We start from the raw sequence: 15,404 nt of genomic DNA, 5'->3' as shown, positions 1-15,404 counted from the left end.
TGCCATTAAACATTTATTTTTCAATATATAACCAAAGACTCATGGTCTACTAGAAAGCTCCCACTAATCACAACAGTATAACTATGCCACAGAAACTTTCATGACAATGTCTCCACATAGGCAGAGAGGAAAACAACATTAAAGGTTATGATGGAAGCCTCAGTTAGAGACAGAAATGAAGTCTTAAGAGCATAGAATACATCTAACAAAAAAGGGGAACAGAGCAGACACTGTAGCTGGCTATTCATAAAGGACCACAGTTTTCTCCTCTTCCTATGGAGCAAAACGCCCTACAAAATAAACTGTGCGTTAATTATTGCTTATTTAAAATTACACTTTTACAGAGCTATTTAGTACCTGACACAGAAAAACAATCACATAAGGAAGCATTTATTTGAGGTTTAACATGTAATCATACAAATAAAGTTTGTATAAACACAAATCCACAGAGTCATAACACAGATAGCAAAAGACAAAGTAAAAACAAAGAAAACTAATTGGCGGCTATATACAGTTGGACACAAATTGTGTCTTGTACACTAGAAAGTCTTTTACAAAATAATCATCTTAGATCAACAGAAGACCAATCTTCAATGTCCTCCTGCAAGATGGTTACGTTAGCAATCTCTTCCTAAAAACAAAAACAAAATGGCAATTAGACTTGTGCAACTCTGGCAAGCTTTCTAAGGTCCACTTTCATGAATTAAGTTCTCACTTTATCCTTTTCTTCAATAATTAAAGATCACATGCAAATTCATTGGCAAAACGCAGTTTGGGTAATTGTAATCATCATCATCATCTCACCTTGAAGTTCCCAAATGATGTTAAAATTTACTTAGAAAATCAGGGAACACAATCTTTTCATATTCACAGGTTGAACTGTGTAGATGCAAGGTTTACTAGAAGTGTCTCTAGTAAGCCATGTAAAATTCTATTACCAACATGAATTTCTAACACGCTTGTATTGCAAAGCAACAAATTGCTATGTGCATATGATCTTTAATTTAAATCCCAGATTTTAAAGTTCTTGTTTTGGTTTGTAGATTTCACTATTAGCTATAAAAAGAAAAAGCAAGCATTAAATCTTAAAGAATGAACACTTAAAATGAGGCTCCACAATTGAAATACAACACTAAACAGAAGACCAAAATGATTAAGCTGTAAAAAGGCATTTATGTACTTTAACTCCTGTAAAAAACCATTTAAGTTAAGTTTAGACACTTAATCTTCAAAAAGATTAAAAAAGAAGCCAAAGTCTGAAGTTTTCCACTTTAATCTTTACGCTGGTACATGAAGTTGGAAGAGACCATACCACAGGACAGCGTTTTCTGGTGTATGCCTTGCGCTCTGCCCGCAACGTGCGACCCCCAGAGATAGACGTGGTCAGGGTGACACACGGCCTGCAATGAAGTTCCCGCTGGCGGGTACAAACAAGGTATAATGTCAGAGTTAGAAGACAACATTCTTGTTTTCCTTAAGTTGTACCCATTTCAGTACTTTACCTGTTAATAGTTCTAAAAAAGTTTAATTATTCCTCTAGACCACCTGGTACACAAAGCAAACAGAAAAACTCTTAAGTTTTTCTGTATTACTAAAGAAAGTGAGATAAAACTTTAAAGTTAAAGATCTATAGACACTTTAGGCAAAACAGGCTCATAAAGCAAGTAAAAATTTAACAATTTAGTAAAAACACGCTACATGGTATTTTGTTTTTACTCATTTTCATTTGTCTATTGATCTTTAAATTAAATCAGACATTTCCACTGGTTTCGTGAACTCTTATACACACCTGTTTTCTCCAGCGTCCCTTTTAATACGGCTGGTAATTATTTTGGTGATTGCCACCCCCTCGAGATGCCTTGCCATAAGTACTCTGTTGGCCTATATTGAAAAGACAAAAAATTATACTTAGCCTTTAATGATATGGTTTTCCTATAGATTTAAAAGCTATTAGATATGCAAAATTCTGCATGCCAAGTAGTAGAATTAGATATTTTAAGTCATTATAAATTAGACACATACCACATTCTAGAATGCTAATAACTAGTCACTAAATCAGTATAACCCCGAGACTATTACATCTCAAAAATTTAACTCTGAACACTTCTATAAATAGAACACACACAATCTCAGAACTGAGATGAATCTTAACACCATTGGTTTATGAAATTAAGTAAACATTCTTACCACTGTAGTCCGCATAGCCCTGTCCGTATCCATAGTTCCCATAGTTATACCCAGTGTAATCATAGCCGCCATAGCCACTATAGCTTTGATCACCACCATAGGCACTATTGTAATTTCCATATCCTTGATCATAATAGTTATTAAATCCTTGGTTCCAGTTTTGGCCCTGACCTGAAACAATGCACAATGACTGTTAGGAAACAACTTCTGATCCCCAGTCCTAACATAAAATGATGCATTCCTGTCCCTCACTTTGCAAATCTTAAAAAAGAAGGGACACCCACAGTGCTATCTGGTCAAGAAAATATCACTACAGTTGCCATAAAAAAAAGGGGGGGGGGGCGCGCGCGGGTGTAGAAAGTCCGATTGTGCCATTATCAGACTTCCTAAATCTAAAGGGGGGCAAAAATCAAGAAGACAGCAAGCATGTTTAGAACAAGTACTCCTGCTGTAAAAAACCTATCATGCCAAGGTCTTATCATGTAATCTTAATTACATTCAATGGTATTATTTTCCCATCAGTACTGACACTGTCAGAGTGACTATTCTTTGAAGAAGTGAAACCAATAAAACCAAAGCCTGTGGACTAAAATGAGCACTTTGCATGCTCTAACAGTTTCAATTTGCCTTTACTCTCCTATGGGCTTATTCATATTTAGCGGTTGATAGCTTAAACCATCACGTCACTTCCCTGGAATTAAGTCTCACCTCGGCCACGACCCCTAGTACCTCCTCGCCCACCAGCTGCAGCACCTCTTCCTCCCTTTTGTTGTTGCTGTTGCTGTCTATATACCTCTTTGGGTTGTGCAACTTTGATTTCACACTATAAACAAAAGGTGAAAAGAAAACAAAATTGTTACCACTGTTCTAATGTCAAGCCATTTTTTTCCTTCTCAAAACAGGTTGAGAAATTTCCCTTAAAAAACCAACCAACCAACCCAGCCCACTGGGTTCACTCAATAGAATCCAAATAGCTTTACCTTCCCAGAACCAATTTGATGGTATCTGCTTTCTAACAATTTCTTTACTGGCTCCTCGTCTGTATATGTAATAAAGCAAAATCCTCTTCTTTCATTTGTTTTTGTATCCATAGGAAGTTCAATATTTTCAATCTGAAATTAAGATGCACACTCAAGATAACCCGGTAAAGGTAAAAAGCTACCAAAATGTTTTAGAATGACACAAATCACTCACAAGTTTCAACAAAGTATGTTATTCTCATGAATTGACTTCTGTATAAACTGTTTCATTATCATCATCAAACTAGAGTAACCTGGCTTATCTACAAAGTATCTATTTAAAAGGGAGAGGAAAACCTCAACAGCATTTTGTATCCCACATAATGCCACTCCAGTCCGGACCACATCAAAGCATCCACCTTTTTGCTGAAATAAACTATTAACTTCCATTATTAATAAAAAAATTTCCATTAATTTAAATACTAGTTTCCATTGTAACTCATAAATAGAGATCAGGGAGGGACTTGAGCAATAATTTAATTCCACCCTGACCGAACTCTTTACTCTGTAATAACTGGGCCAGGGACAAGACGTTATATAAACGTATCGAATGAAAATACACAAACAAAAGCACAGCCCACCTCTCCAAAGGCTCCAAAATATTCTTTAATTTGTTCCTCCGAAGTATCTGGGCTCAATCCACCCACGAAAACCTTTTTTGGGGGTTCCTTCCCCTTTAAAGCTTTGGCCCGTTTAGGGTCTATCAATTTGCCATCCAGTTTGTGTTCTTTCAGTTCCAAAACCTAGAAGACAGATTTATGTGATCTGACAACTTACAACCAACCCGCCGAACGATTTGCAAAACGCACACAAAAAGCACGATGCGAACAGGTTCGTACCTTATCCACACTAGCAGCATCCTTGAAAAGCACAAATCCAAATCCTCGTGATCTTCCAGTAACAGGATCTGTTTTAATCGTGCAGTCCACAACTTCCCCAAATCGAGACAAATATTCAGTCAGATCTTTCTTGCTTGTATCCCAGCTCAAGCCTCCAATAAACATTTTACTAGAAATAAAAGTTGTTTATTTACAAACAGCAGTAGCGAAAACGGTTAAATTCTAAAGTGACGTTTGCTACAAACTGTAAGCACAGGGAAATTCATACCCATGTACAAGTAATTCCACCTGTTTACAAACACAGGAACCAAAGACCACAAAAAGCCCCCAATTTCATCGAGGTCACTTATCCAAATCTTTGTTCTCCACACTGCACAAGGCAAAGTTTAAACGAGGCCAACGAAACACGTTAAAAGACCATTCCGAACTAGGAAAATGCAACTTTCTAAACTGAACGCCCACTACTCAGGTTCACCGACTTCCTCAGCTGTCAAGTCAACGTTCTACCTGAAGAACTCATCATCACGTATACAGGGGATCTGGGAACAAGACGCCTACAGGTTCCCAAACCAAGGGTCCCCCTACATCCTCCCCAGAAAAACTGCCCAGAGCCCTAACAGATACAATGATGAGGCGGCAGCAGCCGCAGCGTGCGGCGGCCGGCCCGGCCCCTCCCCCCCAGGCCCCACGCGGCGCCTGCGCACTCTGGCCCCAGACGCCGCCGCCCTCCGCCTCCAAACCCTCTCTGCCCTTCCCCCACCTTCCGCGGGGCTCTCCAGTCACCCGCCTCCGTCTCCTACTTTCCTCTTTCCATCGCCCTAGTGAGGTCCAGCGGGCACGCGGGAGAATCGACTCGGGGCAACAATGGGGGGGTAAGGTGGGAAAGGGTAGCGCGCGGCTCCCGAGGAACGAAGGGCGCGTGCGGCGCGCTGGGGGAAGGGAGGGGAGGGGAGAGGCGAGAAGCGTGCGGTACCCGTCATCCTGCTGGTTCTTGCTCGCGTTGATCTTGGATCCCTCTGCGAATTCCTCTATGTTGCTGTACTCGTTCATGTCTTCCATAGCGGCGGAGTGGTCGGCCGAAGAGTGCTGGCGCGCAGACCGAGTCGCGGCAGCAGCGGCGGCGGAGCGTTGTATGGAGCTGGATTTAAAATGGCGGCGGAAGAGATCCGGGCGCCGCCTGCGCCCTCCCTTTATAGCCGCCCCGCCCGCCAATCGGGAGGGCTGCTGGGCGGTGACGTGGCGCTGGGCCCGGCGCGCCCCCTGCCGGGCGGAGCTGGGAGCGAGCGAAGGGAGGAGCGGGGCAAGCTGCCGCGGCGCCCGCGGCCGCCAATGGGAGAGGCTGCGGGAGGCTAAAGTAGCGGGAGCGGACGGGAACAATGGCGGCGGCACATGGGAGAGTCGGGGCGGGACCTCCATCGCGGGCCTCCCGCTGAGGAGCGAGGTCGCGGGTGAGGGGACGCGGGCTTGGGAAAAGAGAGACGCGTCAGAAGGGAAACAACGACGGGGCGAGAAGTCCTGGGGTCAGAATCCCGAGCAACGCCACAGTCCCTCTTGCCTTGAGAGCCTTTTGTCTCTGGCGTCCGGTCCAGCCCACTCCCAGCCAAGAGCCGTCAACCCCGCCTTTTTCCGCCCTCGGTTCCCCCAGCGCAGAGCTGCTGCTATCGATTAGCACCGTGGCCGCGCCGCTCCAGAAAAAGGCGGTCTGCGCCCGGCGCCGGCGGCTGAGGCGGCGAGCGCGCCGGCCGTCCGCCCGCCGCGCGCACGCGTGTTTTGTCCTCGAGCTGGCTGGAACCAGCCGAACAGGAAGCGGGCGCGCGGCGGCCTCTCCGGGCGGCGGCGCGGCGCGGACGCGTCTTCCGCTGCCGCCCCAGGCGCGCGGGCCGAGGGGGGCGCGGCGGGCCTCGCGCTAGCCGATCGGCCACGCCGTCCAGCTGACCGGGACCCGAACGGCCTCCTTCGGTGGCTGAGGAACGGGAGGAGGGGCGCGGACCCGGTCGGATTACTGTAAAAAATGCCAAAGCCGAAGAAGTGGGCGGGGAGGGTGGGGGCTAGGTGCCGTAGAGGGCAAGGGGCACTCACATCCCCGGCGCGCCACTCGCGGGGCTCCCGTCTGCACGTGCCCCGAGCCTCTCCCGCTCGCTCAACCAGTCTGCGGAGAGCGCGCACCCGCGCACCCGTCTCCCGCGTTCGCTTCTTTGTTCCCGCCCACGCGAGGCCCCATTTTGACGGATCGGATTCGAGGCCCTCTAGCGGCCAATCGACGTCGGCACTGTGCCTCGCCCCGCCCCCTCGGAACCTCGTGAGGACCGCCCCCTCTTTCTGCCCACGTGGTCTGGGCCTCCCGCCCCGGGCAGCTGGCGAGTTCAGGGTTCTTGGGCTGCGGATTTCTTTACCTCCGGAGGCTCGGACGAGTCCTCTCCGCCTCGTGCGTCAGGCCGCGCCGCGGTTATCCGTTCCGGGACTCTTTTTCGGGGCCACCAGAAGCCCAGCCCTTTGCTGGGGGCGCTGCCGGCGCCGCCCTCCGCCCTCTCTACCAGTAGGCCGATTCTCTTGGTAGCAGTCGGTGGGGTGGGGAAATGGTCGTGCTTTCGGTGCCCGCCGAAGTCACTGTGATCCTGTTAGATATCGAAGGTACCACAACCCCGATTGCTTTCGTGAAGGTGAGGGGCGGAAGGGAGCGGGGAAGTTACTTATGCTTTAAACCAAAAATGTTGAAGGTATCGCAGACCTTGCACTAGAGACCCGAGGCGTGGGAGAGACGGTGTGGCTTTGCACCGACTCTGGGGTGGGAGGAGGTAGTCTGCGGCGGATTGCTGGATGCTTTTTCTTCTCATCTTCACCTTCCCTCGTCCCTACCCTCGGTTGTTTGCAGGTGGGTGGGAAGGGACGGAGGTGGTGGTGAAGAAGGGCGGAGGAGGGCAGGTCCGCGGCGAAGAGATATGGGCGCCGCCCGCCGGGCAGGTGTGCGCCCCGTCGCCCTGCAGGTAAGCGACTGCCTCGTGCCAATTTGGACCTGAGGAGTCGGCGGCCGCGATCTAGTGGTCCCTTAAGCTTCCAGTCCCGCAAAATGAAAAGACTGAAGCGTTAGGATGACTTTTCAGGTAGCCTTGGTGTCTTAGGCAGTAATGGTTATTCTTCGCCTTTTCCCACTCCTGGTGTTCGTGGCCGATCTTCTCACTGAATGTTCGTGGACTAGGTTAGCAACGGTCTAGATTCCGTCCATTTTCCTTTTTTAAAAAAAGACAGTTCTTACCCAAAGTCATCTAGGATAGCAGTGCTGACTAACAGTTGTCTGCATCTAATTCACAAACTTAAAACTTTGCATTAGAGCAGGTTCTTTTTTTATATATATTGTATTTGTCAAGATGATTAAATATCAGATATTAATATAATTTTTAAAAGAATCCCTCAAGCCTAATCTTCTGTTTATTTGACTTTTAGAGGTTTAAGATGAAAGTTCTCCTAGAAGTGCTTGCGTGCAATAATTGAGATACCGTTTACAAAGTAGGGAAAACCCATCTTCTAGCAAACTGCAAGTCTTAGTTTTAATTTTTTTAATTTATTTTTTAAAGTTACCTGTGAGGAATGTTTTTCTTGATCTAGGTTATAATATAAAATTGGTGTACACTTTTAGGTCTCCACTGTAACAGCCACTTACAGATTCTTTAGAAAGATCACAATATCTTGACATCCAGCAAAGTTTCTTAAGCAATCTAGTTTGGCATTTTTTCCCCCAAGTTTTTAAGTACACGTGAGGCCTCTGCAGAAATACTCAAAATTGGCCAGATGTTGATAACTGAGTGGACTTTCTTTCTCTTGTTTGTGACAAAATAACTACTTTCTTGTAGTTTTCAAAAAAAAAAAAAAAAAGGATTCTGCATTTTAATGGTTCATAGTTTACACGTCACAGTCTTGCTTTCCATTGTTATCAGAAGACCAGGAGTAATGACAAGTAGTAATATGGCATATGTACCATTCTTGGAAAATCTATTTAGGAAGAAGATATCTCATCCAAATCAATTTTGTAACAAAAAATAATACAGCTCTTTCACCTTTTTTAATCCACTGTCTTCTGCAAGATGACCTGAGCCACTTCTTTGAATCTTTGTTTATGACAGACTTATTCTGAAATCTTTCTGAGAATAAAAATGCCTTAATGGTCTAAACAGATTTTTTTTTTTTTTTTTTTTGCATTTGAGACAAGAGTGCAAAAAAATCGTACTAGGATCTTGTTTAAAGGATAGTTTCTTGTGCTTTGTCCTATAACCTATTATTATTTGTATTAATATTAATTACTACAGTTGTCTATTTGCTATGCATTAAATGACCAAAACCAGTGTTTCTGAAAGTATGTTCAGAAGAACGTTAGGTCTTTATGGACGTTTATTGTTAACTATGCAGAAAAAGATTACTAAATGCATTGAGAAAATGTTGTGTTCGTTTTCAACCAGGTTTTTTTTATTGTACACCTTCTCAGATCCTTTATATCATACATACACTTGCACACACATAATGCTTTATGAACATTCAAGAGACTAACATTTCACAAATTTATTTGAACCAAAAAATCCTTCAGCAGAATGTCTGTATCTTTTGAATACCCTTTAAAGAGATGCTAAATTATATCCTTCTTGAACCTCTGTTCTACTTTGGGCTTTAGTCATGGTAGTGTGTGAACTTGGAATGATGAAGGGAAACATTGAGATGCAACTGGTATACTTGACTACAATTCAGGCTGTTTGCACTGTTTGCATATTACTGACAGGAAACTGAGGCTCTGAAAAATTGAACAGTATGCCTGGGATTTGAAACCAAATTGTCTTGACACAACACCTCTTACTCTCCATTATTGCGCTCCATCTCTGAAATGGGAACCACAGTGCTTGTTCCATCTTCCTTGCTTGGTCTTGTGGGTGTTAAATGACACAGCTGACATGAGAGCACTTTAATCAGTAAGAAATACCATAAAAGTGTATGGTGGCAAATTTTAGTTTACACCACCTCTTGGTGATAGGTTTAGGAGTACACCCTTGGAACAGAATAACTATACTTTATTTGGGGGTTTGGTTCTGCCGTCAGTATACACTGTGAAAATTGAGTATTGTCAAAAATTGCCTTTGTGATTGTCATACTGAGTGAAGAAAATCCATACTGAGTGAAGTAAATCCGAGAAGGAGCAATATCCTATGATATTCCTTGTATGTGGAATCTGAGAAATGATACAAATGAACTTACAAAACAGAAGGAGACTCACAGACTTGAGAACAAACAGTTTGGGGCGGGGGAGAGGGGGAGAGGGGAGGAAGGGATAGTTAGGGAGTTTGGGATGACATGTACACACTGCTGTAATTGAAATGGATAACCAACAAGGACCTACTGTATAGCACGAGGAACTCTGCTCCATGGGTGGGAGGGGAGCTTGGGGGAGAATGGATACATGTATATATATGGCTGGGTCCCTTTGCTGTCCACCTAAAACTATCACAGCGTTGTTAAATGGTTATACCCCAATACGAAAGAAAAGGTTTACCAAAAAAATGCCTTTGAAATAGCGTTAGGAAGCCAGTCCTCTGGAGACTGAGTCCATCTTTCTGTAGATCACATGCAGCCATTTTTCCTTCAGAGTTGAAACATTGCTGCTGCTTCTCTTGAGCATCGGAGGAAGTAGTTGGTTTGGGATTAGGTGATGTAGATGAAAAATATATTGTGTCAAATACTAGGCTCAAACTGAACCATTCATGCTGTCAGAGACACTGGGGAACTGAGACTGTCCCAGGGAACAGAATACCTTCTATGAGTGGAATGGCAGACAGGTTACCAGCACTGGTTATATTTGTTTTTTCCCTTTCTCTCTCTCTTTTTCCCCTTGCTGAGTAGTTAGAGTTGAAGGTGTCTATGATGCAACTTATAACTATGAAAGATGACACTAACTCCTAGGTACCTTAGAGGATTCCATAGAATCTTCCCAGTCTGGAAATGTGTTGTTGACAGCCTGTTGCTCTGTCAGGGCATGCCTTTAACCCTTAGGCTACAGACAGTAATAAACAATGGTTTTACTTAACTGCTAATGTATCTTATTTTCTTTGAGTCAGAATGGTCAAATTTCTGGAGCGAGAAGTGTTCCTTGCTCCGGTCATCTAGTCAGTGTCACAACCAGCTAATTAATTTCTCATATAAATCAATGGATGCCTAGAGGCATGTCTTTGTGAGGGTCATCACAACTTGTTGGGGACAGAACAGCAGTAGAACCCAGCTTTCCCTCGCTGGTTCTCAGTGCATCTGAGTCCTCAAAGACACCAGTCCTGCCCCTCACTGCAGAATGTGTGCCTCTGGAGTTTCTTCTCTTTTCAAGCACTGACTTTGATCCTCTATGGTGGTGATCACTCAACATTTTTAGGTTATATAAACCGTCAGCGGGCTTTCCCGATGGCTCAATGGGTGAAGAATCTGCCAGCAGTGTAGGAGACACAAGAAACACAGGTTCAACTCCTGGGTTGGGAAGATGCCCTGGAGAAGGGCATGGCAACCCTTTCCAGTGTTCTTGCCTGGAGAATCCCATGGATAGAGGAGCTTGACGGGTCACAGTCTAAAAGGTTGCAGAGCTTAAGACACGACTGAGTGACTACACACACACATATATATACAAAGTGTCAGTAGAGTTGGGGTAGGCATAACCAATAGAATTTATTGTAACCAGTAGAATTTATTATGTACTGTTATTAAGTTATAAAGTAAATTAGAATTTAAAGATGAGGTTTAAATGAGTATAAATGAATGGGATTGTATTTTCTTCCCTTATCCCCTTGAATCATCTTGCCTGCACCCCATGGAGCCGCCACAGATCTTTGTCCATGGTGGTGTAATACTCATTTTATGACTTTTTGCATTGTGTTATTCCAATTATTTTGGTCTGTAAGCTGCGAAATAACACCATTACCAGTCCTGTGGTTATCCTGTCAGGAACCTTCAACTATTGTTTTTGAGTTGGGGAAGATGATCTCTTGTTTCTGAAAATGCTCTGTAATTTTGTGCTTTTCCTGTCATTACACATCAGATTAGTACTTGTAACAGCAGTTGGGGCAGTTATGATCTCTGAAGTCACTGCAAACACCATCTTAGCAAATACTGAAACATTGTCCATAGAGAGGATGAAGGGAAAGTTTCCTGTGAGCTTCTGGTCACAACTGATGGATAGATAATCTCGTTTTGCGTGTTTCTGTTTGTCTTATTTAATACATGTCATAGATTCCCTAACATTGAGCTCACTGCCAATGGCGCTATAACTTAGGCTTTGGTGGAGCTTATCTAACCCATGTGCTTGCTCCAAAGTCAGGTAGTTTTCTTGCCTTAGGAACACTAGACAGCACCTCAACACTTCGGGGGCCATTTTAAACTGCAACATCAACAAAAAGCACAAAATGTGAAAATGTAGTTGCCAATAGACTTTGAAAAGAATGGTTGTTTAAAATATGAGAGGTGAAGTAAGGCAAAGCATCACCTCATAATGGGAATGTGTGCAACTGGTTTTTCAGAAGTTTTGCTGTTCTGCTCATGTATGTACCTGTTGTCAAAAAAAGTGGGAAAGTTCAGTAAATAATGATTAATTTATGAATAAATTTTAATAGGTAGGAAAATTTTCAAATATAGTATCTTTAAATAACAGGGATTGGCTGGACAGTGTAGTACTTATCGGGATGAGCTTGGTGACTGCAAGTCTGGCTTAGCTTCTGGCTCCCTGAATGATTTATGGCAAGTTAGTTATTGTCTTTTGTGTCTGGGTACAAATGTCCTGTACAATGGCCTATATTGTGGGGATAGCAACCTCATAAGGCATGAACATTTAATGAATATTTGTGCTCAGGAATTGTGCTCCCTCAGTCATGTCCGACTCTTTGTGACCCTGTGGACTGTAGCCCTCCAGACTCCTCTGCCCATGGGATTTTCCAGGCAAGGATACTGAAGTGTGTTGCCATTTCCTCCTCAGGGGATCTTCCTGACCCAGGGATCGAACCCGAGTCTCCTGCATCTCCTGCCTTGGCAGGCAAATTCTTGACTACTGAGGCACCTGGGAAGCAAGGAATGAATATTTAACCACCCCCACATCCCCCTTGTATAAAATAAGTAAATACATTTCCATAAGTATTTCATTTGCTATCAACAAACCCTGTCAGAGAGTAGTGGGTGAGTGGCAGTGGGGAGGTATATTTTTCATTTATGCCTTAGAAAGACTATTTGTGCTTGAAGATAAAGTCTTTGTAATAATTAAGAACCTTCTATTAACTGAAAGTATGAATCTGATTAGAATATTTGTTCCTACAGAGTGTATTAAGTGGGTTGTGGCGAGTACCCTTGCCAGTGGCCTTTTATATCTGTGCTTCTCAGACTTGAATGTGTTAGACAAATAATCCAGAGATCTGGCTAAAATGTAGTTTCTGATTCAGAAGATCTGGAATGGTACTTTTTTTTTTCATTTTTAGTGACATTTGTTATTTTCTAATTTTATAAGCAGTACATATTCATTGAAAATAGAAATACATAAAAGCATAAAGTAAAAATTGACAATTACCCATAATTCACATTGACCCCCTTCCCACCAGAGGTAAGTGTTATTTGCACTTTGGTGCATTTCCTTACAGTGTGTACGTGTTTGTTTTCTTTTTCTTTCTCTGGCCAGGCCACGTGGCATGTAGGATCTTAGTTCCCTGACCAGGGATCGAACCTGTACCCCCTGCATTGGGAGTATGGAGTCTTAACCACTGGACCACCAGTGAAATCCTGTAGTGTTTTAAATGGAAGTATAATTGACCTACCGTGCTGTTAGTTACAGGTGTCATAGTGATTCAATATTTCTGTACATTGTAAAATGATCACCATGATATGTCTGCCTAACATCTGTCACCATACAAACATACTACAGTGTAAATGGTTATATTCCTCATGCTGTACATTTCATCCTCATTTATTTTGTAATTGGGAGTTGGTACCTCTTAATCTCCCTCACCTATTTCATTAATTTCTCCAGATTCCTCCCTTCTGGCAACCGCCTGTTTATTCTATTTGTTTTGTTTTTTAGCTATGTGAAATCAGACAGTATTTGTCTTTGCCTTGTTTCACTTAGCATAATACTCTCTAGGTCCATCTGTGTTATCACAAGTGGCAAGATTTCACTCTTTTTTTTAATGGCTGAATAGTATGGAATGGAAGCTGAGTTTTGAACAGGTTCCTGGGTGATGCTGGTGCTGCCGGTCCATGGACTGAACTCTGAGTAGTTACACTGTATACAGAAGCCAAGGTCTGTTAGCGTCCCTCTTTCCTTATTGCTCACTGGAGGTGACAGAGCAGACCAAGAGAGTGTAGGTGAATTAAAAGAGGTCTGTCATCCTTAACAGAACCAACGTACTGTTACTCTCAGAAGTCAAGTAAATTGACAAAAGAGAGCAAGATAATGAAATAAACTGGTAAACAACAAAGCAAAAAGCAAGTGGCCACTTCCCCAGCTTTTGCAAATTGTCCTCTAGGAGCTGCAGTGTAACAATAACTTTTTTCTTGTTGCTTGTGGAACTTCCCCAACCAGGGATTGAACCCACAGCCCCTGCAGTGGAAGCCCAGAGTGTTTTTTTTTATTATTTATGTGTTTGCCTGTGCTGGGTCTTAGTTGCGGCATGCAAGATCCACTTCCCCGACCTGGGATCAAACCTGGACTTCCAGCAGGGGGAGTGTGAAGTCTTAGCCCCTGGACCACCAGGGAAGTCCAAAGAAATTTCCTTTTATTTTTTTCTTAAATATTTATTTACTTATTTGGCTGCATCAGGTCTTAATTACTGCACGTGCTTAGTTGCTCTGTGGCATTTGGGATCTTAGTTCCCCAACCAGGTATAGAACCTGCACTCCCTGCATTGGAAACACTGAGTCCAAACCACTGGACTGCCAGGGAAGTCCTGAGATTATCATTTTTTTTTAATTGAGTTTTTTTTTTAAAACAGAATTTTAAAATTCTGTTTAAGGACTGTGGTGGTGTGGAAGTTGGTAAAGACAATTCGTAGGAGCTGGAGTTTTACCTTAGAGTACAGAATTTTTGGCAGTGTTTTGAATAAGACCAAGAGAAAAGAAGATGTCTCAATCTTCTCCATTAGAAAATCTGAATTAAGCAGACAAATCCTTGATCTATCAGTAGTATTTTTTTTGAAGTAGCAGATATTCATTTCATAGAAAGTCAAAATGATAAAGATATTGATTCAGTTTAACAATGGAATCCTGTTTGTATGCTTTTCTGACATTTGTGTAGTAAATTTCTTTGGACTCTATTTTATGCCAAAGCGCTTTTAGAAATAGCTCACATAGTCGATTGTTTAATAATACTTGTAATTTACTCTTATGTTGTCTTATATTCTAACAGTATATTCTGGAAGATAATAATGAGGAAATGTTGAAGCTGACTTTTTTTTTCTCATGAAAACTATTATGTTAATTTTATGATCTTTCTAGGAAGAGAGCTTGTGTTGTTTGATAGTGTCTCCAAACTTTAGTTTAATATCCATTTAATAAGGATATTATTTCTAATGTCCTCAGCATTGAGAGCTATAGAGTGCTGACTCCACCCTCAGTATGAAGCTGTTACAAGACTGCCCACAAGAGACAGCACGCAGGCGCTTTTCCCACCTCTGTGGTTTATTATTGATGCTGTAACTGTGTCACTTTTCCTAGGTTCCTTCAATCTAGGGATTCAGGCTTTTTCATCTCCAAGAATGGGGGGAGTAGGATCTGTCATGCTCACAAGGAAGAGAAGAAGATCAAATGAGATAGATACAAAAAGCTTTGATTCCCTGGATACAAGAAGGTGAGCCTCAGTTCAGTTCAGTCGCTCATTGTGTCCAACTCTTTGTGACCCCATGGACTGCAGCACGCCAGGCCTCCCTATCCATCACCAACTCGCAGAGCTGACTGAAACTCATGTCCATTGAGTTGGTGATGCCTTCCAACCATCTCATCCTCTGTCGTTCCCTTCTCCTGCCCTCAATCTTTCCCAGCATCAGGGTCTTTTCAAATGAGTCAGTTCTTCGCATCAGGTGGCCAAGGTATTGGAGTTTCAGCTTCAACATCAGTCCTTCCAATGAACATTCAGGATTGATTTCATTTAGAAGGATTGGTTGGATCTCTGCAGTCCAAGAGACTCTCAAGAGTCTTCTCCAACACCACAATTTGAAAGCATCAATTTTTTGGTCCTCAGCCTTCTTTATAGTCCAACTCTCACATCTGTGTATGACTATTGGAAAAACCATAGCCTTGACTAGACAGACCTTTGTTGGCAAAGTAATGTCTCTGGTTTTTAGTATGCTGTCTAGGTTGGTCATAACTTTTC

General features: G+C 43.0%; 2 protein-coding genes across 6 annotated transcripts in view; one reads left to right on the top strand and one right to left on the bottom strand.

Moving 5' to 3' along the window:
• Positions 1-369: 369 nt before the first annotated feature.
• On the bottom strand, positions 370-5,772 carry HNRNPDL (heterogeneous nuclear ribonucleoprotein D like). Of its 2 annotated transcripts, XR_010660319.1 has the most exons (9): positions 5,019-5,772; positions 4,046-4,214; positions 3,788-3,949; positions 3,168-3,299; positions 2,896-3,010; positions 2,188-2,358; positions 1,790-1,881; positions 1,313-1,417; positions 370-631 (listed from the first exon to the last, which is right to left on the bottom strand). XR_010660319.1 is itself a non-coding variant. In XM_065914656.1 (8 exons), the coding sequence occupies exons 1-7, from the start codon at positions 5,459-5,461 to the stop codon at positions 1,811-1,813; spliced, it is 1,263 nt and encodes a 420-aa protein (XP_065770728.1). In that variant the 5' UTR covers positions 5,462-5,768; the 3' UTR covers positions 370-631; positions 1,790-1,810. The 2 variants fall into 2 exon arrangements, 1 of the variants encoding a protein (XP_065770728.1); XM_065914656.1 differs by lacking the exon at positions 1,313-1,417 and having other exon boundaries at positions 5,019-5,768.
• A 588-nt stretch (positions 5,773-6,360) lies between these two features.
• The window catches only part of ENOPH1 (enolase-phosphatase 1), a 37,319-nt gene continuing 28,275 nt past the window's right edge, over positions 6,361-15,404 (top strand). Inside the window, exon 1 of one of the 4 annotated variants that reach the window (XM_065914657.1) lies at positions 6,361-6,705. In XM_065914657.1, the coding sequence (XP_065770729.1) occupies positions 6,622-6,705 (84 nt within the window). In that variant the 5' untranslated portion in view covers positions 6,361-6,621. Of the gene's footprint in view, positions 6,706-7,009; positions 7,030-14,756; positions 14,883-15,404 lie in introns of those variants that run through there. The other 3 variants (XM_065914660.1, XM_065914658.1, XM_065914661.1) reach the window with 3 other exon arrangements.

The sequence above is a fragment of the Muntiacus reevesi genome, chromosome 22, assembly GCF_963930625.1.
Source record: "Muntiacus reevesi chromosome 22, mMunRee1.1, whole genome shotgun sequence".
Lineage (NCBI taxonomy): Eukaryota > Metazoa > Chordata > Mammalia > Artiodactyla > Cervidae > Muntiacus > Muntiacus reevesi.
Note: the sequence above shows the minus strand (reverse complement) of the source record. Positions and strands in the feature narration are given on the sequence as shown.